At 33.7% G+C, this 26,146-nt stretch overlaps 1 protein-coding gene across 1 annotated transcript; it reads left to right on the top strand.

The window, feature by feature from the left end:
- Window positions 1-11,963: 11,963 nt before the first annotated feature.
- Window positions 11,964-17,203, top strand: LOC107950108 (uncharacterized). The gene is made up of 4 exons (XM_016884857.2): window positions 11,964-12,206; window positions 12,392-12,568; window positions 13,445-14,779; window positions 16,824-17,203. Exons 1-4 carry the CDS (start codon window positions 12,192-12,194, stop codon window positions 16,854-16,856), a joined length of 1,560 nt encoding a protein of 519 aa, XP_016740346.2. The 5' UTR covers window positions 11,964-12,191; the 3' UTR covers window positions 16,857-17,203.
- The last annotated feature ends 8,943 nt before the right edge of the window (window positions 17,204-26,146 follow it).

The following is a 26,146-nucleotide window of genomic DNA, read 5'->3' as shown; positions in this document are numbered from 1 at the left end:
GTTAGTCTTAATGCATTATTGTTGTTCAAGCCCAAAATAATACTCAACTAATGACCTTTTAAGAATAATCATATTATTCTCAAGACATTGTTATAAAACAATTTATTTATATACACAGAAAAGAAACTGAAATAATAATGGTATTACCTTATATTAATAAACGAGGTAAAACAAGTATGTTATTATAATCATCTTATGATTGGCCTTTGGGCATACTCTAACACAAGTATGTTACTTGATTTGGAATGGATGATTCAATGGATGCAAAAAGCGAAGCCAATATATGAGAAATATGCGATGACAAGCAGAATGAAGCCACCACGATTTCCAACTGATAAGTACAAGGAAAATATCAAACCAAGCCAAGAGAAAAAAATTGGAAAATGAGGAAGATCCCCAAAAAAACCTCGAGGAGGAGTTGGAAGGCAAACCAAGAGAATCCAATGAAGTATTGGATCCTGAGTCTGATTGATTTTGAACATTTATATATTTGGATTTTCGTATTTTATTTTTATTTGGATGATTTTTTAATTTTTAGCATTATTTTAATTAGTAATCCAATTAGTTCCTCGGGTAAAGAAATATTAGACATTCCATCTTCTGAAACCAATACTTTTGATGTTATTTTACGTACAAAAATTTCTATATGCCAATTATGGATTTGTATCCCCTGAGATCGATAAACCTTTTGGCTCTTATTAACCAAAGAGAGACGACTTTACACTATAGTTAGCTCAGCACCAATCACGAATCCCCAAGGAATTCCAAGAATTCTTGTTATACATTCATTCCAACCTTCAATTCTCTTTTCTAGGTTCATCAAAATTGAATCAATCAAACGCACTTCTAACACTTGTTCCACTTTTGGAAGACCCTGCATTATATTACCATATCTTGATTTTTCATATATAAATGTAACTAACATATCTCCTTCGTAAAGGATTTCTCCATAATGCCCATGGACAGTTGCTCCTAGAGTCGCAAAATAAGGCTTAGCTGATCTTATTACTATAGAATCAACTTGAACAATAAAAACTTGACTCGATTTTAGGCGTGGTCTGCTTTTGGCTATACATAGGTAAAATAGATTAAATATATCAAGTGATAAAGGTAAATACGAATAGGTAATTATATTTGTAAAAATGTAGGATGTTTGAACTAAATAGAAAATACTCAATAAAATCCATGGTTATTGAAATGGTGGTTATCGGTGAAATATTACTGCATTAGAGTTCAAAGCATGGGCAAAAATAAATCGAGTAGGAAAAATATTATTCGAACTGACTATACTCTACAAAAATAAGTATTATATTTGTATATACATTTTGATGGAAAATATATTTGATTTTCTTTGACTTGTTTACTTTATAATTTATTAAACTAATTTGTTTAGGTGTAAATAACTTTGAATTGTTTAAATCTCTAGCTAGAGTTATATATTTAGGCAAATCTTCTTAGTGTCGATGCTCCAATCCAATCTTGTGTATTAAGCCAACTCAAGTACATTTTCTTTCTTTGCATGTTTATTTATTGTTTTTTGTTTCAGTTTATTTTTGGGTAATTTGCTTGAGGACAAGCAAAGACTTAACTGTAGGGGTATTTGACCTGCTGTCAAATGCAGTAGTCAATTTGGGTCAATTTCACACTTAAGGAGCTTGTTTTTTTTATGCAATTTAGGATTTTATAATTTTTTTAGTATTTAGGCCTTAGGATTATAAATTAATAAAATAAGTTTTTTTAACACATTTTGTAGGTGTTGTGACCCAATAGGCTGACATAGGCCTCAGGTTGTGCTGATGTGTTTAATTGGGTGTGTAAGATGAAAATATAAAGCCAATTGACGTGAAAGCAAAGGATGAGTGATGCACAAGCTTCTCGAGCTGTCAAAGCACCAAACAATCGACTAAGCCCAAAACTAGGTGTCATGTCGCGCCATAGCCTTGGTGTGGCACGACACATGTTGACGTCCTGCCCAAGTAATCAAGTCGTCTTAGACGCCTTCAAAAACCCTCGTAATTTAGAATTAGTTTTAGATTTTTTTCGACTTTTAGATACTTTCTTATTTTTCTTCTTGAATCAGTTTTAATTTAAGGACTTGTTTATTTAATTAAAGTATTCACTTTATATTATTTTTTGCACTTGTTTTTATTACGTTATTCTGATCAAGAGATTTGCTACTCTGCTCCCCATTTGATACTCAATCCACAATTATTTAAATCTCTTTTCTTCTCCAAACCGATCGTGTTTCTTACATGGTTTATTCAATTGAAGTTAAGATTATGAATAACATGAGTGGCTAAATCCCTTAGGGAATATTAACGAGTGGATGAGGATATTGTTAACGGAGGATTTGCGATTTCTCGAGATAGATTGGTTGGTATAAATTACGTGTTCTTAAATTGTTAGGCTTGACAACCCTAATCAGTTATCATAGGGTAGACGAAATTGAAAGATGAAGCCAAACTAAGTAACTCTTAATTTATCCTGGTTGAGAAAGTGATGTCGAAAGATAAGTGAGTATCAACCAATCGATTAAGTTAATTAGAATCAGGAGGTAATAATTATCTGAAGCGATGACTAATCTACTCTATAGCTCCAATTCGAAGCTAGTTGCAAAAATTAAAGCAAGTTAATCTTCTTGATTGGTTTATCAGTTTAATTCATTTGTTTATCTCTTTTTTTTAGTTATTTATTTTTAATCCTCTTAATTTATTTTATGATCCACCGAATTATTGGAATTAACTATTACTATTTAGACTTAGTATTGTAAAAAGTATTGCCATTATTTGTTCCATCCTCCCTTGGGTACGATCCTCGAAATACTTACGGTATTTCATTGTACAATTATATTACAATTTGACCCGTGCACTTGCGGATATCCCCATTCTCAATTCTTATATTTTTGGTGTTAGATTTATTCTATAAATGATAACTCATTTATAGGCGGTTAGTTGTGGTGGAGCAATTGGAACATAAACCGCATATCCAAAAATTCTAAGATGAGAAATATTTGCCACCTGAACAAAATTCAATTGTAATGGGAAGTATTTATTATAACTTGTAGGTGTGATGCACACAAGTGTTGCTGCATGTAAAATGACATACACAATTTTGTGTATGAGTATGAGCTACAGGATGTTTAACTTTTATCCCAAATGACATACAATAATCACTAAAAGCTTAGGATGTGAACTCACAAGCATTATCAAGATGGATAGTCATGATTGCATAATCATTATGCTCTTAATCAAATTATTTGAGCAAGTAGTATCACAAACGCCAGATTGTGAGTCAATAATAAACACACATATGACCACCTAGTAAATGCATCTATCAAACCCCATAAAATATTTGAATGGTCCACATGGTGGATGAATGATTTCACATATATCACCTTGAATACGTTTCAAAAATGCGGGAGATTCAATCCCAAACTTTTTTCTGGTGATGGTCTAATAATCAATTTTCCTTTAGAACATGTAGTACATAAGAATTCCTAAAATTCAAGAATATTTTAGTTCTTTAATGTGTGTCCAATTGAATTCTCGATTATTCTTCACATCATAATAGATTCCGGATGACCTAACCAATCATGCTAAATAGTAAAAGTATGTGGTTCTACAAACTTTTGGTTTGTAGTAACATGTGCCTCAATTGCACTAATATGTGTATGGTATAAACCTAATGAAAAAGCATGTAGTCTTTCCAAAATACTTTTCTTTCCACATTTAACAGTTGTTATACATAGGCATTCAATATTTTTCTCATTCATTGTCTCAATATGATATTCATTTAAGACGAATATATTTAGAACTCAATAAATTTCTTTAAGTCTTAGTGGAAAATAAAGCATCATCAATGACAACTTTTTCCCCTTTGAGTAATAATATAATAACCCTTTCAGAGCATTCAATAAGTTTTGAACTACCCAATATGATATTAATATGGGCATCACTTATTGTTAAATGAGAAAATTATTATTTTTTTCTTTCAATATAGTATGCCTTGTCTTGCTACCTGTAAGACACATGTCTCTATTGATCTTGGGTCTAACAAAATTATAGTGAATATCAATGTTCTTCATTAAAACGAACAAAATTCACTATAAGAAATATTACAAATAATCATAGAAATATTGAAAACCTTGAATCAAAGAGAAATGAAATTTGATTCTAATCAAGAACTTTAAGCAAATTCGTGCTAATAATGTATTATAAACTTAGAAAATTATAAAAAGAACAAGAGAAAAATGAAAAGATAATTCAACTTTCACTTTGATACCAAAAAATTTATATATACCCTTTATTTATAAAACTTCAATCACCATAAATTACAAAAATATATCAACATCCATTTATCAAAAAAAATTACAGCAATATCATTAATTTTGTTTTTATTTTTGAACTTTTCATGAAACAAAAAAGTTACCTTCCTACCTAATACCTTAAAAAAAAAAGTCTGGATTCGTGAAACGGTATAAACAATTAGAAGTTTACATGATATTTGAGGATTCCAAGCCTGGCAAAGTCAAAGTTGAGTTCTAATAAAACTCTGAGCATATTATAAAAGGTTGACACTTTTTACTATACAAAATTAAACATGAATTCTGAAATTTATAGAATACTGCAACTGTAACTTGTACCAAACACACAAACTTATTTATGTTTATCAAATAAGCAACTACAAACCTTATATAATTTTATCAAATCATCATACTTATAATCTTATCAAACATTAATTGTGTATGTGATATCCATTTAACAAGAAATATACGATAAAGTACCTACATATGATAGTGATAAAAGGATAATTTTATCATAATTTAATTAGTGAAGTTTTTTTTTAAAATAATTTTATTTTAGATTCTAATCATATCTGTTTTTTCTGACAACGTCTAAAACTATTTATAGTCCCTCTCCAACCCATAAATAGGAGGATAATGCGTTTTAGCGTACTTGAATCCACATCCTCCTATATTGATAACAATATCTATGTCAATCAAGCTAAGACTCAATCGACATTAATAAAGCTTTAAAGCATAAATAGTTGACATTATATTATCAAGAAAACTAAAAAATATAAGTAATAAAATAAATCATACCCATCTTAACTTTTTCTAAAAACATCAATTGCGTTTTGTCAATATTTACATCTTGTTGTTTAAGATCTTGAATAAATATGATCTTTAATACAAAGAAGGTAATTTTTAAATTATATGGTGTTGATAAAATGTTATAAATAAATAATAAAGAAAGAAAAAAAATAGAACAAAGAAATTTATGCATTTTATTAATCCTCTTAATATATCAAACATTTTATAGATATCCAATTTATAATAATAATATATTTATAATAAAATGAAATTAATTTAAAATAATAAAAAATTAATTATGCTATAATTTTTATTTGTAAACTTTAAATGTGATAATATTATTTTTCACATGGATAAGATTTTCAAATGTAAAATTAGAAAAAAAAAACTAAACATTTATTTAAAATGTTTTTAAATAAATAAATTTTGCTTATGTGGCATGTCCACATTAGGAAATCATGCCACACAAGCGTACATTTTTATATAATATATATGTGGAGAGTGATCCATTTATATGTAAAATTAAATTATTTTTATATCATTTTATATATTTTTATACAGTTAATATTTTTAATGATCAAATCATTAAATTTATCAATATAATTGTATTTTTCACGGATGTAAAATTTTGAAAAATTCAATATTTCTATTATATCAATATAAAATATGATGGAGCTGTGGTTAAAATTTTTATCACACTCATTTGGCATGGATTCAAACTATGCTACCTCTATCCCCACCCCGAATATTGTATAAAAAATTATTAAAATATTAATCATATAACAATATAAGAAAAAGTATGTTATTTTATATCGGTATAAATGGATACAACAAATAAATAAATGTATACTACACAAATTAGACACTCAACTATTAGCGTGTTTCTGTTTCGGTCACCAAATTATACAACTTCTTCTCAATTTCGTCACTAATATTTTAGATTGTTTTTGTTTTGGTCACTCTTCATTAAATAGTGAATGGAGCTGATGATGTGACCTTTTTTAACTAGTATAATAACATATTTAGTCTTCATTACTTATACATTCTATCAATTTAATCTTAGTTCTAAATAATTTAATAAAGTTAGCTCTCTATATTTGCAAATTCTATCAATGTTCATTAAACACATAAGGAAACATATACTATTATATATATATATATATTATGAATTCAAATTTTTTAAGCCATGTTATTGAATATGAAATTTATGGGCAGGAGACTGAGAATGATGAAAGCTTCTGCAAACTTCTTTGCTGCCAATATGGGGATTTTAACTTTCTAGACATCAAGAATTACCAAACCATTAAACTTAATCTCCTCAAAATCACGTGCCTTAGCAAGCTTCATTACCAGCTTAACGACATTAATCTCTTAAAAGAAAATGATTTAATTGAAGTCCAAATTTTTGTAGGTTAAATTTTAAAACAATTGCAGTCTAGTTTTTAGTAGAATCTGTTGTCAGTCATTGTGTGATTATTTGTGTGTTTTGACCACTAAATGTTGTTTTTGTTTCTTTATTTCTCGTTTTTTGATTACTGAAGGCACAAGTTATTAATCTAATAATATTGTTTAGTATCATGTTATTTAGACTCGGGTGTGAATATAATACACAAGTACGTGCTGATACGAAATAATATAAATAATATTATATTTTTTACTTTTTTTATAATATATAATAATTTAATTATGTGTTTAAAGATCAAATAAATAGAACATATAAGTATTGAAGACTTATTATACCAGTTAAAAAAAGTCACATTATCACTCTCGTTAATCATTATAGAGAGGGACTAAAATAAAATCAATTTAAAACAATAATAATAAAATTGAAATTTTTTATAATTTTATAGGTTACCCAACAAATAAAAGGAGTATGCGGGCAAAACACCATTAAAAGCCCTTTTTTTTTAAATTTACCGAAATGAGCCTGGTATTTTATTATTTACCGGAATGGTCTTTTTCCCCGAAAGCGCATCCACGTCAGCGCGATGTCAGGAGACGTGGCAAAAAAGCACGTCCCTGAGGGCGCTCTTTGCCTACGTGGACATAAATCGCTCCCTCAAGGGCGCGTTTTGCTGCCACACAAGCGCTCCACTGGGGACGCATTTTGTCTGTTTCTCCCACGTTAGGTTTTGGGTTTTTAGGGTTAGGGTTAGCGTTAGGGTTTAAGGTTTTTAGGATTTTTAGGGTTTTGGAGAAAAAATTAAACAAATAAGGGATTAAGGTTTAGGGTTTATTAATTAAATTAATTATAATTTTTCAAAATTGAATTAGGTTTCGTGTTTTTGGCTTTTTGATAAAAAAATCAATTAAATTAGGGTTTAGGGTTACGTGAGTAATTTAATTAAAAATTTATTAAGGAAATCGCTCCCACGTGGACTCGTTTTTGATACAGTAGGTCCTGAAAAAATAATTTCGAGTTGACGTTTCTAAGCAAAGAGTATAAAAAACGCTTCAAGCAGGATGTTTTATAAGAAGAATTTCTGAAATCGCTCCCATGTGGACGCGCTTTTGCTACAGTAGGTCCTAAAAAAATAATTTCGAGTTGACGTTTCTGAGCAAATAGTATAAAAAATGCTTCAAGCAGGATGCTTTATCAGAAGAATTTTTGAAATCGCTCCCACGTGGACGCGATTTTGCTACAGTAGGTCCTGAAAAAATAATTTTGAGTTGACGTTTTTGAGAAAATAGTATAAAAAACGCTTCAAGCAGGGTGCTTTATCAGAAGAATTTTTGAAATCACTCTCACGTGGACGTGCTTTTGCTACAGTAGCATGTTTGGGCTGAGGTTATAAATGAGGCAAAAAATGTTCTCAGATTGCATAAGTTACAGCAAAAACAATTTAGAGATGCTAAGAAGGTTAGAAATTAAAGATAAGTGAACGTATTAGTGTTGTTATTTACTATGATGGTGAGGTTTGCCACACCGAGAACGATGTTGTTTTTTTATCGGAGAATACAATTGGACTGGTTTTTAACCAGAACATAGATTTGACAGAACTTCGTAAAAGAATTAGGTGTAAAATTTTCGGAACGACGCCAATGAAAGTTCTGTCTATTACGTATCAATTTTATTCTTCTATTGATCTGGTGACATATGACTCGTTCGACATAAAAGGTGCTCGTAGCTTGGAGGCAATGGTGCAAACTCATCTTGCTAGTGGAGCACTTTATACAGAGTTTGACAGACCGCACCAAGGTGTTATTGGCAGGAAATATTGTGTACACTTGAGAAATAGGACTTGTAACTGTGGGATGTTTGATGCACTTCGTTATCCATACGCTCATATAATTGCAGCTTGTCAGAATCTCCGTCTGGATCCAATGAGCTATGTCGACGAAGTGTACAAATTAGAAAACATGTACAACATCTGGAGACACGTTTTCCCACCGGTCCCAGATGAATGTAAGTGGTTGCCCGTATTGCTTGCTTCTTTTAAGTTGTTACCAGATAGAGAATTGCGTCGCAAACCGAAAGGTCGACCTTATTTGACTAGAATACGTAACAATATGGATATTCGAGAAACAGCCAGTCAAGACAAGTTGTGCAGATGGTGTAGGAATCCAGGCCATACAAGCCGATCATGCCCAAATCGCAATAGTTGAACGTCATTATAAACAATTTTGTATTATTAAGAATAGTTGTCTATTTTTTGAAATGAAATAATATGCCAAGTGTTCAACATATTGAATTATTTAAAATAATTTTTATTATTAAGAATATTAATTATTTTGTATTTTATTACATCAAATAATATCAAAATATTCAAAATAAACTATTTTGTATTTTATTACATCAAATAATATCAAAATATTCAAATTAAACTATTTTGTATTTTATTACATTAATATAAACTATTTTGTACAAATATTTTAAAATAAAAATCAATCTTCGTGCTCGCCGGATTCAGTGCCACATGGCGGTTGTCGACGGTTACGCGCTGGATTTCTTCTTTGTCCAACTTCCAGCGGGGGTTGTGGTTGCTCCGGCGGGGATTCTGGTTCATCCGGTAGGGGATCTGGTTGTCAATGTTGGGACGATGAGCCACCTTGATAGAATAGTGAATGTGGAGGTGTTTGCATCACCAACGGCGAAGGTGTTTGAAACCCATACGGTGATGGCGTTTTGTAAAAAGAAGAGCTCCTTGACGGCCCCTCTTGCGATCCCTTCTGTGACGATGGCCTATACATCGGCGGTCCAATCAGCGTAGTCGAAAATGGAGATGAATTGGACTATTGACTCCAACCTGCCATGGGACTAAAAAAAGGAAACATATAAGGGTTAGGATACATAAAAGGGCTAGGATACGCACTTGGCATCATCTGAAAAGGTTGTGCCGTGGGTATCGTCGGTTGAACTATTGGGTCAGGTGACTGTATCGGTGCTGTTGCTGGGCCTAATGAAGTTATGGGCGCTGATGATAGGCCGGGTGAATTTCTAGGCCCCGTCGATGGGCCTGCGTCGTCGTTCCTTCTTCTTGGATTTAAAGGGCCACGTCGTTCCCTTTGGACACGCAATTATTGCTGCCTCTCCTCTAGCGAGAGTAAATACAGCTTCCCATTGATCCTAAACCATGGCATGTATTCCGGCACGCACGCTAATTTTGGAACGATGATCGGTTCCCGAGTAAGTATATAGTCATACCGATCTTCCCACATTTGGATGTGGTGTGACCAGAATCTCGGCCAATCATTATGCAATTGCCGTAGGTCGATTTTGTGATGATCATCCAACACCTTAGGTGCCATGAGAATCGGTTGTCGGAATCCAAATTATCGTAATACTCTGTCCGACTGGTGCATCTCTACAGTCGCAAAGTTGACCAATGGGACTTTCACATGCCAACCATTTCGATTTTGAAAATACTCATCCGGAATTACTGCCCGAATTGCCTGATCCTCGTATGGTGTCCATTCAAACTATATGGCCATGATGGAAATATTAGTTATGTACTAAATACTAAATACCAATCGACTATCTTATTATGGAAATATCTATTTTATTTAATACTTGTGCTTCCGACCATTAGTCCAATAAAAGCCGTATATCTTCAAAAGAGGTAGGTAATCGAGCATAACTTACCGGATGGTTCCACCTAATTAAATAAACTTTTTAGCATACTATTATTTTTAAAAATCTACGTAATAATTGTAAAATCTAATATAAAATTTACCTCGTTATGAGTGGGAATGTATATGGGTGGTCCACTCGAGGACGTAAAAATAGAAAGTGAAACTGTGCCCATGACTGCAGTAGTGACAGGCAACCTCCGATTTTCGCTTTACTCGATCGCGTCGCCCTCACATCTCCCGATATAATGTTGCCAACACGGCAGACCCCCAACTCAATTCACCAGCTGCTCTAAAATCAACGAGTTTCAGCAGCCATCTTAGATGTACGAGGTTCCGTGACAAGTCTGGTATCAGATAACCTCCAATTATCTGAAGAATGTATGCCTGAGCATATCAGATTCTTTCTACTTCGGTTGAATCATCATCCGGATCCGGGAATGTGTCTCGTAACCAGCCCATCTCGATCCGACCACCGTTAATTTTCTCCGGAATAGCGCCCAAAAGCTCGTAGCACACCACTCTCCAATCGCCAGATTGAACATACCCGGTGACTGGGTACCCGTCCACCAGCAATCCCAATTGCAGATTGACATCTTCCAAAATGATAGTGCACTCTCCACACGGAAGATGGAATGTGTGCGTCTCGGGTCTCCACCTCTCAACCAACGCACTGATAAGTTTTGGGTCCAACTTGCATCCTCGGCCTACCGTCGCCACGTGCCAAAAACCCGCTTCCCGCAGGTAATTCTCTACCAACGGTGAAGGAGGACCATGCATATTCCAGATATAGCATTCCAATATTCGATCTACAGACTTTTATAACAAATAACAAATTAATAATTATTTAAAAATGAATAAATAAAAAAATTTAAATAATATTTAAAAAATAAATTTAACACTTACCATTTTCATTTGTTCGACGGATATGTGCTTGTTATCAAGACGAATCAATTCTCCGGCCATTGCTAAATTCGTACAATTTTTTACGATTTAAAAAAAATTAAAAAAATTAAATTTTTTTAAAAATAATTAAAAGTAGGAATTTAAGAGAAATTTAAGAGGAATTGAGAGCAATTTGAGATTAAATATGGATTTGAGAGAAATTTGAAAGGAAATTGAGAACAATTTGAGAGGAAATTGAAAGGAAATTGAGAAAGGATTAATTTGTGAAAAAAAATGAAGGGGTGGGGGTTTTTATAGTTTTTTTTACCGTTGGGGGGGCCAACGGTCAAAAAAATAACCGTTGGCACTGTTCACGCGCAGGGAAAACGCGTCCCTTGGGACTCGCTGACGTGGCAACAAAACGCGTCCACGTCAGCGCGCTTTCTGTCCACGTGGACAAAGCGCGCCCTTGAGGATGCGTTTTCCTGTCACGTACCCTGACATCGCGCTGACGTGGACGCATTTTCGGGAAAAATAACTCATTCCGATAAATAATTATTTACTAGAACCATTTCGGTAAATTTTGAAAAAAAGAAACTTTTACTTGTATTTTGCCGATAGTATGCGGAGGTTGACAAGCTTAAGCTTAAGCTTAAATTAACCGCACGCAAGTCCCAAGTCTCAACTCAAAACTCCAACGTGGCCTTTGCCGTTGCCAACTGCTTTTACTTTCTCCCCACAAACAGAGCCTCACTTATCTACCCACTACCTCACGCTAGGCCCTCCATCAGCTACCGCCCAAACGTAAAACCACTTCACGCATCGACAGCCACGTGTCCATCAAGTTCCTTAGTGGACCCCACTTCTTTGGCGCGGAAGGAAGAAATAGAATAGAACCGGAAACATGTAATAACTTAAAAATGAAAAAGAAAAAACCGCCGCTTATGTCAGCTGAAGTCGCTTCGTTGGTAAATAAAAGGGAGAGTGGAGGGTAAGCTTGGTATTTGGAAATAAGGGGTCTTTCAGTTCGTAACAGACAGCTGCTGCTAGGGAAGGAAAACAAAACCTCCGTTTGTATACTGTTGTTGTTGTTCGCAAGTTGGTCTGAAAGGAACTGAATCAATTCGATGCATTAGTGGCTACAATGGCGGATTCCCAGGTAAAGTTTCTCTATACTTTTACACTTAATTTAATCTACTTTTTGTTCTTTGGGTATGAATTTTGAAGCTGATTCTTCTTCTTTTTTGTTAGAAGGACTTGGGTTTTGATTTTTAATTGGTTCAACAGGATTATTTTCGATGTGGGTTTTCTTTGATGTTTTCTGTTTTTTTTTTCTTTTAACAGAAATTGACGGCTTTGAAAAAGGCTTATGCCGAAATCATTCTGAACACGGCTAAAGAGGCGGCGGCGAGGATAATGGTGTCGGAGAGAAAGGCTCTAAGATATCAGCAAGAGCTGTTCGCTGCTAAAGATGAGGCGTTGCGTATGTTGCTTAGGTTGAAACAAATGTTGGATGCTAAGGTAACTATTGGTTTTTTAAGATTGTTTTTGTTTTTGTTGTTTGACGATGTTTCAGCTTGGGTGTTGTAATTTTTTTGCTCACTGCCTTTTGCATCGTAATGTGGGTTTCCTCTCATTGTGTGCTTTGTTTGGTGATAAATGTTTTTGATGTTTGATCTCATTTTTCTGATATAGTTTTATTGAACTCTAATAAGCCTTTTTTTGAAATAAAAGCTGTCTACTAAGGTTTCATTCTTGATCACTAGAACTAAGAGTCCAACATTCCCTCAACAGATTGCTTTCAATAATATAGGCATTTCAAACATTTATCACAGTTGTAGCGTGCTTGAAGGAATGCAAGTTTGTCAATTGGAATTACATTTTTTGGTATGCATTTGTATTTTGTTTATAGTTGTATTTGCTTTGCCTGCAATGGGTTAGTTTGATGGTTAAACCCATTTAGTTTTCTCTTAAACCCCAGAGGCTTTTATGAATTGTGGTGAGAGAAAATGTATTCGATCATGCAAATTCATTGGTTTATGTGTATAAGAATTGTCCAACAACTTTCATGGTGAACTTGCTAAAGTTGAATGTATATGGCCTAATTGATCGAGTAGGTTCAAGCAGCAAATCATGATTTTGTGTTTCTTATCTTGGGTTAGAAATTGTTTTGTTACATATGTTGTGCTCCATCACTCCAACTCAGCTATGACTGTGGTACCCACCTGACATGGATAAGCTCAAATGTTTGTGCATTTTTTCCTTATGTTTGAAATTGTTATACTCTCATACGGTTACCCGTTCAACTTATGTAATATTTATATACATTAAAGAGTAGTCAGTGCAGTGACAACAATGCTGAATAACTGACGTATTTACTGTCTGTTATGATTGTAGGTTAATGATGCAGAGATGATGTCCTTGAATCAACAGAAAAGAATTGAAGAGCTCGAAGCACAACTGGGAGAGGCTGAGGATATAGTTAGAGATCTTAGAGCAGAGTTGAGAGAAGCACAGGATGAGTTGGAGAAGCTGTCACAAGACTCGGTGCATTATTCGGATGAAAAAAGGTTGAAAGATGATGTTGCTGCTTCAGTAGAAAGATCTCAGGAAAATACAATCAATGAATTTTGGTCTGTCAGATCTTTACGTGATGCACAAACTAATTTAGTGACTGTTTCTGATATCAAGAGTTCAGTTCTGAGCAGAACTAATGCGGGTAATAAGTGTTCTTGTAAGGATAACTGCTATGTTTGTAACCCTGATTTTGCCTCCATAGTGATGAGACGAAAAGAGCCTGACCTGTATAGAAATGGGTGCACTCATAGGATTCGTGCGCTTGAAAGGTGCCTTTTGAATGAAAATTTATCTCTTTCTAGGCAAGTAGATGATGCAAAGAATGAAAAGACTGGAGAAGGTGAAGAAGGTAAAGGTATGCCCTCGAAACTTTCTACAAGAGCTGACATGTGCAGACTGGAAGGAAAAACAGATGAGTTGAAAGTGATGAACAACATTACCCAAGTTCTTCCTCTTAGTTTTTTTCATATGAAAAGGAAAAGAGCTGCTAGATATAAGAAAAATAAAGCTTCCTCATCCATGAATGTACTTGATCAGGCTGTAGCAATGTGCCAAGAACCTGATCTATTGTGCTTGGAAAGTTTTTCGCATGATGCTGAAAGTAACGGTCAATTTGGGGAGGACTCTAGGATCATCAAACATGATACTCAGAAGGGTCCCCATTCTCCTAACACTAGTTCACCTTTAGATGCTGCTAAAGTAATTGCTGAATCAGGATATGAAGATCAGAAGGATGATGTGCAGTTTGGGAAAGCTTGCGACTTCAATGATAACAAAAATAATGATAAATCGCTGGTAGACAAAAAACAGTTGATAAGGCAGGAAAGTGGATCTGCCGAAATTTCAGGGGATCCATCTTGCAAAACAGATCTTGAGACTGTTGATGGATCTGCAGTGAACTTGGATGTTAAATCATCTGAAATAACTGAGAGGTCTTCTCCTCAACTGTCAAATAATAAGTTTCTCATGTACACATTCAAAAGAAAGAGGAAGAAGGATTCTTTGAGCAGCCCTGACAGAGATTGCTCACATGATGATGACATTTTGCACAAGAAGATAAAGGAGAACCAAAATGGTTCTCTAGATTCAGAAAAGTCCACGTTGACATCCGAAGAATCTAGAGATAGTCGACGACTAGTTCAAGTTGCTCGTCAGGTTGGTTATCAATTATCATATGCGCTTTATACTTTTATATTTGTGCATAAACTGGTGTAGGCATTAGCTAGTTCATGTTTCTATGTGCTTGTGGTATCTTAATATGAAAGAAATACCCTGTGAATAATTTCTTGTTCTTAATATCTTAGTGTTATCCTCGTTTTTCTTCAACTCTAAATAACTTTATTGTCTTTGATACCTTTCTTGTGATCTTAAAATTCCTCTTAATCTCATAGATTTTATGGCTATACAAATCATGCTAGTCACCAAAGTTTTGTCCTCCAGATAGGTTGTTGATTTCCTTGTTCTGTAATCTCAATTTAAATATTTTTTGGGTTTCTTCTGGCAGAAAGTCTGACAGCATAGATTTAGAGACACCCTTGTTTGTGTTTTTTGAAGATGCTTGCAGCTTGTTCTTTGAATGAAAATGAGTGCATAGCTTATCCTGATTTTCATTTATGTATCACTAAGTGCATCCTTCTCTTCTCTGTTCATTGAATCGCTTATATTTGGTTTACTACTTATTGTCATGTCAGAGTGAACCATATGTAGGTTTGACCGGCCATTTCGATTGTGTTATATTTTTCATCTTATACCTCATGGATACAACTAGGTACAAGAGAAAATAAGCAATCATATTTTTCCCTCTCAAATTAAGCCTCTTGCAAGTTACAACAGGCGTTGTGTATAAAGCTAATAATGGAATCAGTGCTAATGCTAAAGCATGACTGTCTAGCTTTGTTATGGTGGTGGTTTCCTATTCTTTTTTCAAAATGCACTCTTTGAACAAGATTTGTTGAAACCTGGGTGACCAAAAGAGTCACTAGTTTGTGTTGGATTATAGTATTCGTGATTCTTTGTGGTTCTATTATGGCATGTGCCTAGGCATTGCTGTTTAATGCAAGGCGACAAAGGGACCTTAGATCCTTTTGTGTGAGACACATTTGATCTAGTGCACATCTAGTTGCCTAGGTTCCCTTTTTTCTAAGGTGGTAGCTGAAAAAAATAATAATAACTTGCATTGAAATTTTCTTTAAATTCCTTTAATTTTCAATTTTTCTATTTAATTATACATTTACTACTACAAAAGGGATAATCAAACTTTCTTATTCACAATGTTAGTATTCAACAACATACATGGTATTACTAAAAAAAATCATGCGTATTAACCAACAAAAGAAAAAAAAAAACTTTGCATGTCTTTTTAGAAGAAAAATTAGATCAGTCTTGCCTTGACAACAGCGGTTTATGGTTTGGTTTGCACCATGCTTTCCACATATATATATTTTTATTTTCATGTATTTGATTGATTGAACTTAACAGTATCAACAATTTGCTTTTGTTTAGAGATAGACAACATATTTGCCTCTGTTGTTGCAAACAAAGATGACGTCTTCCTGCATCTTCCCTAATGTTAAACAGTAAACGCTTGTTTGCATTTAGACAAATATTGTTTGTATTAAACATGACTTTCTCATACACATTGAAACTACTACCATCAGGAAGCTTACAAGCACCTATTTTAGGTAGAGGCCTCAACTTGAGATTTCAAGTTCTTCATTCTTCTCCTAGAGTAATCTTGGTTTCTGTTTCAGCCTTCTTTGGAGAGTTTCGAGAATAAATTCTGTATGTTTCTTGAAAATTCTACATGATCACTATATTCATACTAAATATTCCGTCTAGAAGATTTCATCGTCTTTCTTTGTCGTTCTCTTAGGCTTTGCCTGGTAAGAAGGATGGAAAAGAGTGAGGATGGAAAATTTGTTAATCAAATGGTTAAGAGTCATAATCACTTACTTTATAGCTTAACCATTAGATTGAGAGTTTTTCCATCCTCCCTCTTTTCCATTCTCCGTACCAAGCAGAACCTTAAACTGGTGTCGAAGTGTAGCTGTCACTTTTAGTCCTGATTTTGACAACCTATGTATTTGGGTCTCGCACGCATGTATTATCCTTATCAAGCAGCATGTCACCGGTGTTTAATCATTTGATATCTGTTCAAGATAGCTACACATTGATTTATCTGCTGGTTCTATTTTTGCAGCTCATATCATTATCGGAGAAGAAGTTGAGGTAGTATCTGCTCCTGCTTGGTGCATCCATACGGGGATGCTGAACCGATGCAGTAAATCGTTCCGGTCCCCTCTAGGTGATAGGTGTTGAGCCAGTTTTTATACTGGCTGGCTGAACCAGGAAGAGCTATAGGTGTGGGATTAATCAAATAGTTACATCCATTATGGACATTGTTGTTTAGTGCTGTTTTGGTCTCATTATCATTAATATAGTATATGTAGAATATTTATCAAAATTCAGTTGTTTTGATTTAGCTTTACTAAAAATGATTAAAATTGCAAGTTTTGCTCATTTTATTCCATGTAGGTTCGGATAATGTATATCTAAAGATTGACATCTGTTTTGATTTCATTGCAAATAGTTGATTAAAATATTTGAATATTTAAAAAAGAACAATTCAGATATTCACGAATATCCAAATTTATATTCTTAATTATCACTTCAGAAAACTTAATGATGATTAAATATTAAATATACTAGTCAGGTCTTCATGGTAGTTGTTAAGTCCAAACATTTTTACAGTGTTCTATGGTTGCCATTTGTTGTTTGGAAGTAGTTGAGTTTGGTTCCCTTATCTTTTGGAAGGCACAACTACGGTTTAGTTGTTGACCAATTATCATCAAATCCGCAGGTTTTGCCCATATATATATAAAGCTATTATCTTATCATCATTTCTGTTCATGATTTAATATAGGATAATTAAAACCAAATGATAATGTTAAATGATAAAATTGAAAATTTTTATAATTTAATGATTAAAATAAAAATATGTTTACAGTTAAATGATTAATTATATAGTTTATCTTAAATTAAATTTGGTATGTTTTTTCATAGGAAGTAAAATTTCCTTTTAACATTTTGCTACCAAATAAAAAATATCAAAATACTCAAACATAATCGTTACTATTTTTTGTTTTTATTAGGAACAAAAAATATTAATTCTTTATGGGATAATTAATACTGAAAACAAATCTTTGCTAACCTGAGGAGTAAAAACAAGCATTAACCCATGATTTTTGTCTTTAGAGGAATATTTGTCTTTGATTTCAACCTCCTATATTAAATAGGATTGTTTCTTGAAAATCACTTCTAATTTCACATTCGTGCTAACCCTTGTGAGCAGACCACCAAATCTCTCTTTCAAAGAAGTTGGTGAATTTTCAATAATTGAAATTTCTGAACACGTCATGAAGTCCAATTATATGAAATATTTAGAGGTAAAAGTGTTATAGAGGACTTTCTATTAGGAGTTAAATTGTATTTTCTCTTTTTATTAAAAAATAGGTAAATTAGTTCCAATATATTAAATTAAAGAGCAAATACAATTTAACTCTTAATAGAAGGTGAGGTTCAAGGATAAATATGTTGATCCGGACGAGTCGAGAGATATAGATTTGTCTAATGAGCCGACCTTGTCTTGGAAGGATAAGCTAGTGGGTAAAGGACAATCAAATTCAAAGAAGACGGTTGAATTCTTATATTCGAAAGGTGATGATGATTTTGAATTCTGTGAAGGGGATATTAGGAAATCGGCTATCAATGGCATTTCTTCGATTGAGTTTTTGGAAAGGGTTCATCAGTTTCTCATACGTGATATGTCTACTATGGTAGTGCTAAAACTGTTGAGACGTAATACAGGGTATGCGACTTTTTTAATAGGATTCATAGTATTTGGAGACCTTTTGCACCGATCCAATTGATGGACATTGGAAACAGTTATTTTTTGGTAAAATTCTTAGACAAAGAGGATTTTGACAAAGTGTTATCTCAAGTGCCTTGGGTCGTCTTCGGACAATATCTGACGGTGCAACCTTGGAAAATTGATTTTAATCCAGCTCATCCATACCTTAGTGTTGTCAAGACTTGGATTAGATTACAAGGTCTTTCGGGGCATTTGTACAAGAGAAAGGTCCTCTAGAAGATTAGGGAAATGATAGGGAAACTTACTAAACTAGATTTCAACACGGATACTAAAGTAAGGGGGTGTTTTGCTCGTATGGCCGTCTATATTAATCTGGACAAACTGTAGGTGTTACAGGTGTTGATTAACGGCAAATCTCAATAAATTGAATACGAATCATTACCGGTTGTCTGCTTCTCTTATGGATGTTATGGTTATTTGAAGGAGGCTTGTACTCGAGTCGAGAGCATGGCGCAATCGGAGAAGCAAAACTCATCAACTAAAACGCCCACAAAGGAGGTTGACATGGAAAATGGGAAGGACACTTAAGGGTTGTGGATGGTTGTTGAGAAGAGATCACAGTGATTTTCAAGCAAACAGATATCTGAAGAGGAAAATCTAAGAAGAATTTTTAGAGGTTCTAGATTCTCTACGTTAATTTTCTTAGATAAAAATGAAGAAATTAGTGCTAATGGTGGTGAGATATCTAAGGATTTCAGATCTAAGTGAAAGGAACTTATTGTAAATTATGACTTAGGGGTTTTGATTAATGATAGCAAGGTTGTCGGTGGGATTTCTAGGGAGTTGGGTAGCAAGGTTTCTTAAGTGGACTATGTGAAGATGGTTGGCTTATCAGGCCCGATGGTGAGTGGCAGTTTAGTGGATGGTAGTAGGGATCCTGGGTGGACAAGAGCCTTTTTCTTCTAAGGGCCCAAGTAAGGTTATTGTTTTTGAAAGTAGGCCAAACTAAATTGTGAAACCAACAAAAATTCTTAATGGGGCCAAGGGTGACTTTGTGATTTCGTGCTCTGACTCCCAAGCCTTTAATTTGGAGGCCCGAGCGGTGTTGAAACAAAATGAACCAGATTTTATTAATGAGTTTTCCCTTTATGCATATACAGTTGATTCTCTAGCTGCAGGAAATTCATGTTTGATTGTTGAAATTAATTCCAATACTACTTGTCATTTTAAATCGACCTTTAAGGGTTTGATGGAGGTTGGAACTTTATTGAGTGAGGGTGTTTTGGATCCGTAAAACATTCAGTTATGACTTTCAGGAAATAAAATTTGTAACCAAAAATCACTTTTGAAATTGATGGTGGAAGCTCAAAAGGGGGTGGTTTTAGAATGTCAGGTGGGAAAAGAAGAAGAATTGGTGAGAAAATCGAAGTCGATAAGAGTGAGAAGAAACTCAACAAGCCTCTTTGTGGGTGTGGGAGTTGAATTTAAATGTTTGGAAATTCAAGAGTTCATTTGTCTGACTCAATGAACTCCATGGTTGACCTTATTGCTTCTCAGTTAAAAAATGAGGCCAGTAAAGGGGATCTTAATTATGCGGATACAAGGCCGGCAGATAAGTCACTTTCTGAATAATGGAGGTCAATTTCCCTTTTTATCTTTTTATAAATTTATCAAGTTTTTCTTAGAATTTTCAGGATGTGCCAATGTTAAATTCCCTCAAATTTTTTGTGAGTATAATATGGAGTATAAACCAATTATTGTTGGTTTACTTGAACCAAGAGTCAGTGGTACTAAGGTAGATAGAATTATTGCTAAGTTAGGGTTTCAACGGTTCCATCATGTGAAAGCAATTGGATATTCTAGAAGCATTTGGATTGGTTGGAAGGAATCGATTCGGGTTGTGGTAATTCGAAACCACACTTAGTTTATTTTGATACGAGTCTTTAATAGATTTCCCTTGTAGGATATTTTTGTCGCTATTGTCTATGGAAGTCTTGATAGACATAGAAGAAAGTTGTTTTAGGAAGATTTAAAATCGACTTTCCCTCCGAATTCGTCACCATGGGTAGTTATGGGGGACTTTAACACTATTCTTTCTTCTTGTGAAAAGAAAGGTGAATGATCCAGAAGGAAGGGTTGTTCTCTATTTGGTGAATTTGTGGAGGTGGTCGAGCTTCATGATTTGGGATTCAGGGATCCTTTCACATGGCATAAAGTTGATGTTTTTGAGAGATTAGATCGATCTTAGTAATGATGCTTGGATGAGAGCATTCCTTAATAGTTTGGCTACTCATCTTTCACGAACCAGATCAGATCATAGACCTATTCTTTTATATGTTTCTCTAGAGCTTGATTTACCTAAAGGAAGGCCTTTTCTGTTTTTTGGCAGGGTGGACTAAACACCCAAGTTTCTCATCATTTGGTTAAAGTAAGTGGAACTTTAATAGGAATATGTCAGATTTTTTATCCCATTTTACCTCTAGTGTAAAGGAATGGAATAAGTCTATGTATGGGCATATTGAGACTGACAAAAGGCGTTTAATAAAAAAGTTGTTGGATGTTCAAAAGGTAATGGAATGTTTGATCTTGAGTCATTTTCTTCAAAGGGAATTGAGGTTAAGGGAAGAACTAGAAATCGTCCTTCATCACAAGGAGTTACTTTGGAAATAGAAAGCAAGACTTAAGTTTTTTCAAAAATGTACGATTCAAAGAAGAAAATGTAATAAAATTACTGCCTTGCGGAATGTTGACGGAGAGTGGATTTATGATCCAAATGCTCTACGGACAGAAGTAATGGTTTTCTTTTAAAAATTATATGGTGATATTCTAGAACTTATGAGGGGCTTACCCCTAAGTTCTTTTCCTAATCTTGATGGTTCTGATATTGAATTTTCGGGTAGACCGATATCTAATAATGAAATAAAAAAGACATTATTTGACATGGCTTATTTGAAGGCCCTAAGTAGTGATGAGTTTCATGCTTTATTTTTTCAAAACCAATGGGTGGTTGTTGGGGGAGGTATTTGTAAATGGGCCAAGAATGTTTTTTATGGAGGGAGTATTGATTCTAAGTTAAGTAATACATTGATAGTTCTTATGCTGAAGGTTGCTAATCCTAAGAATTTTGCTTAATTTCACCCAATTAGTTTGTGTTCGCTATTATACAAGCTAATTATGAAGATTATAGCCAACTAGTTTAAACTTATTCTTCCCAAATTAATTGCTCAAGAACTAACGAGTTTCATATCAAGTAGAAGCATTGTGTATAATACCATTATAACACAGGAGGTTATACACTCTATGAAAGGAAAGAGAAATAACAAGCAATGAATGGTAGTTAAGATTGATTTGGAGAAGACATATGATAGGTTGCAATAGGATTTTATCGATGCCTCGCTTTAGGTTGCAGGTATTTCAAATTTCCTCATAAATTTAATTATGTCTGCGATCTCTAATTCTACTATGCAGGTTTTATGGAACGGAGTACCTACATAGAAATTCAAGCATGTTCGAGGGATTCAACAAGGGTGTCCACTGTCTCCGAACCTCTTTGTGTTATGTATGGAATGACTGAGACATAGTATACACTTTATTGTCTCTTTAGGCATGTGATGTCCTATCCAGTTATCCCGAACCGGTTTAGCCCTATCTCACTTATTCTTTGCAGATTTTTTGGTTATCTTTTGCAAAGAAGACATCCAACAAGCCAGATTACTTATGGGCATATTAGAGAATTTTTGCATTTTCTATGGTCACAAGATTAATGCTAGAAAGACAAATATCTTCTTTTCAAGTGTAGTTGAGGAAAATCTGGCAAGGGTAATCAGTGGTATGATTAGTTTCAGAAAAGTAGAGGATCTGGGCTCTTATTTGGGGTTTCCCTATTCCATGAAAGAGTCACTAACATCACTCTAAGGTTTGTAGTGGAAAAGTTTCAAAACAAATGGCAGAATTGGAAGGCTAGAAACTCTTGCTTGTAGGCAGAGCTACTTTGCCGCAAATGGTCCTATTATCTATTCCTATGTATTTTATATAGCCCATGATTATTCCCAAAAGAATCAGTGATGAGATTGAACGTATGGTCAAGCAATTCATTTAGGGGTTTACTAATGGTAAGAAGAATATGCCTCTCGTTAACTAAGATTTAGTGTGTCAACCACAATGTTGTGGGAGTTTTGGACTTAGGCCGTTAAGAGATCAAAATACCTCTTTCTAATTAAAACTTAGGTTCAACTTAGTTATAAAAGATAATGCTTTATGGATCTGTGTCCTTCACTCTAAATATAACATGAAAGAAAAACTCCCTGAAAATATAGCAAGGAGTAGATGCTCTTTTCTTTGGAAACGAATCTCTAAGGCCTGGTATCTGCTTTGAGATGATTTAGTTCAGTCAGTGGGAGATGGAAACAATACTTTTTATTGGGAGGATCCCTGGATTCCAGAAACAGGCCTTTTAATAAACCATATCCCTTTACAGTCTAATATTACTTCAGTTGTTTACTTAGTGACATGGTAACGGATGAAGGTACGTGGAATTTAGGCCTTTTTCAGTTTGGCTATCAGATAATGTCATTAATAATATTATAAGCATTCCCCCTCGCTATCTTTCTACAAGGTCGAATAGGATTAGTTGGATTGGTAATCCAACAGGGTCTTTTTTCATGAAAAGTGCATATTGGATGATTCAGAAAGGAACTTGGTCCACTAGAAATACGGAGTGGAAATTGGTGTGGAAGTTTTAGAGGCCCCAAAGGGTAAGGTTGTTTTTGTGGCTAGTGTTTAAGCAACATTTCATTACTAATGTCGAGTGTGTGAGAAGAGGTGTTGGTCACAACAGCTCCTACTTATATTGTGGTGAATCCACAAAAGATATCTTAGATATGCTCAGGGATTGTTCAACTGCGAAGGAAGTTTGGGCGCAAGTCATTTCGATAAATCACCATGGTACATGTTTTTGACTAACCTTTATGAATGGCTTGTTTCTAATTTGTAGAATCTTTTGGGATTAAATATAAGGGGGTTAGTTAGCCTTGTCTTTTCGGTTGGATTACTTGGCGTATTTGGAAAAATAGGAATCTCTCCATTTTCCAAGGTACAACTTAGAGTCCGTTTGAGGTTGCTAAAGCGTCATACAGTTGAGCAAAACAATACATATTGGTTCATAAGGATATTCGAAGTAGTTATCAGGAAAATAGTCCTTGTCAACCCTTGTCAGGAAATTGGCTTCATTTAAAATTCTGATAGAGTAGTTAAACATGACTCGAGATTAGGGGTGTCGAGGGAATGGTGCGAAATGGGGTTAGGGAGTGGATCTTCAGGTATAACAGACATGAGAGGGGTTTTGATGCGAAATTATAGGGTATCTTGGATGGCTTGGTCCTCCTTCAATGATGAAGCTATAGCAAGATAGTGATTCATTCTGATAGCTTGAATGTGATCAAAGGAATCCAAGATAGTTCATTCGTAGATTCAAACTCTGTTTTGCTTAGATGGATTCATCAGATTTTGTCACGTGTTGAGTGCTAGAGTCTGAGACATGTCCCTAGAGAAAAGAATCGATTTACTGATTACCTAGCCAAAATGTCGATAAACAAGAGGGAAGATTTGCAGGTTTATGGCAGTATGCCAATGGAGGTTTTAAAACTCATATGTTTTGGTACAGTTGATGTTATTTGTGACCAATTCATTTAAGTGCAATCTTTATTTCTTTTCACCAAAAAAAAAGAGTAAATTAATCATTTCTGTTAAAAATACATCTATTTGTACTATTAAAAACGGATGCACTTGACAGAATAGCTAGACAATGACACGTGGAGTGCCATGTGCATGATAGCATGACGTACAAGGACCAATTTTTAACAGTAAAAATGGATGGAATTTTAATAGAAGGACTAATTTGCTCTTTGATCTAAAGTACATGGTTTAATTTACTTGATTTTTGAGTAAATGGGGCAAAATGCAATCTGACTCCTACTATAAGATCCTCCATAGTACTTTTACCAACATTTAGTTGGTAAAGCTTTCGATTATGCAATTATATTTAAAATTATAGATGATCCAAACAAGTAAACTAGACACTTGAATGTTTATAAAAAAATTTAAATTTTTTTTCAGATCCAATGTCGATCTACCCTAAAGAGTTCCATTTTAAGTCATCAACCTCAAACATCAACAAATGATTAAAATTAAGAAAAAAAAGGGATGAAAATTGAATAAGAAGATAAAAAAAATTTTCCCATGTATAATAAATGATTGATTGCAATGTGTTAGCATATTGAAATTTCATAAGTATTGATATGATGTAGCTATGAATTCACCACATGCATGTTCATAGATGGGATGAGATAGTATTTTTTGTATTATTTTATTTACTTTTGGATTGAATTAGGCTTAGATGAGATTTAATTGAGAAAAAAATGGTGGTCAAACTCAATCAAATATAAATCGAGCAAATAATTTGATGCTTTGAATAGTTTGTTGTTTTAGTTCAAAATTTGTGACACATTTTCTTGGTTAAATTATACTATTAATGTTTGTAAGTTGTGGATTTAATCATTATATTTTAATTTGATCATTTTTAGTTCGTATGATTTTTTAATTTAAAATTGTTAATCCTAATTAAATGTAGATTTATTATGTTTTGAATTTTAAAATTTTAATCCTTATTAAATGTAGTTGTTAAATTCATTAAGTTAAGTTTTGTTGTTTCTAAAATATGACATGTCAAACATATCATTATGTGTATACCATGCTAGTTTGTTGTTTTCACATATTGTTAAAAAAACCAGTTAATGAATTTAACTATAGTCATTTGTTTTAAGACTGAAATTTTGAAATTCAAAAAGTATAGAAACTAAGAATGATCCAATTAGATAATATAGATTAAATTTACAATTTTAAGCATAGTACGAGACTAATATATAGCAAAATTTAAACAAATAGCTTGAATATTTGTGAATATCCAACTTGACCAATTTAAAAAGTATAGAAGTTAAATTTAATCAAATCTAAATACAAGGATTAAATCCATAACTTACGCAACCTGGAGGGACTAAAAACAAATTTTAAGTAATCTTATTTTGTCAAAATTGGCGTCCTTAATCCTTGGAATCACAATACAAACTACCCCACATTTTTCAAGGTGAACTTGGTGTTAAATGTACGCATTGTTAGAGTATGCCCAAAGATCAATCATGAGATGGTTGTAATAACATACTTGATTTATCATGTTTATTAATATAAGGCGTTACCATTATTATTTCAGTTTCTTTTTTGTGTGTATAAATAAATTGTTTTATAATAATATCCTGAGAATAATATGATTATTCTTAAAAGGTTTTTAGTCAAGTATTATTGTTGGCTAGGACAACAATAATGCATTAAGACTAACATGTAGTTGATTGATGATAAAGAGTTGTCATTGATATGGAATGTCAAAATCGATGCATGAATATGTGTGTTAGAGAATATCATATTGGACTGACCCGTTATGAGTATGTTTCTTGGATTATTATGTAATTGTCACAACATTACTTGTAGTGATTAATATGTATATGATCCTCAGACTTGAGATCATCATAATCCCAACATCGTGAGTTGTATATTTTGATACAATCAAATGTACACCGTAATTGGTTGTTCTATAATGGCTG

The sequence above is a fragment of the Gossypium hirsutum genome, chromosome D03 (assembly GCF_007990345.1).
Source record: "Gossypium hirsutum isolate 1008001.06 chromosome D03, Gossypium_hirsutum_v2.1, whole genome shotgun sequence".
Taxonomy (NCBI): domain Eukaryota; kingdom Viridiplantae; phylum Streptophyta; class Magnoliopsida; order Malvales; family Malvaceae; genus Gossypium; species Gossypium hirsutum.
Note: the sequence above shows the minus strand (reverse complement) of the source record. Positions and strands in the feature narration are given on the sequence as shown.

Coding starts and splice junctions, on each gene's coding strand:
- LOC107950108 (XM_016884857.2), top strand. Junction 12,569..13,444: donor AACAAATGTTGGATGCTAAG/GTAACTATTGGT, acceptor TTATGATTGTAG/GTTAATGATGCAGAGATGAT. Junction 14,780..16,823: donor TAGTTCAAGTTGCTCGTCAG/GTTGGTTATCAA, acceptor CTATTTTTGCAG/CTCATATCATTATCGGAGAA.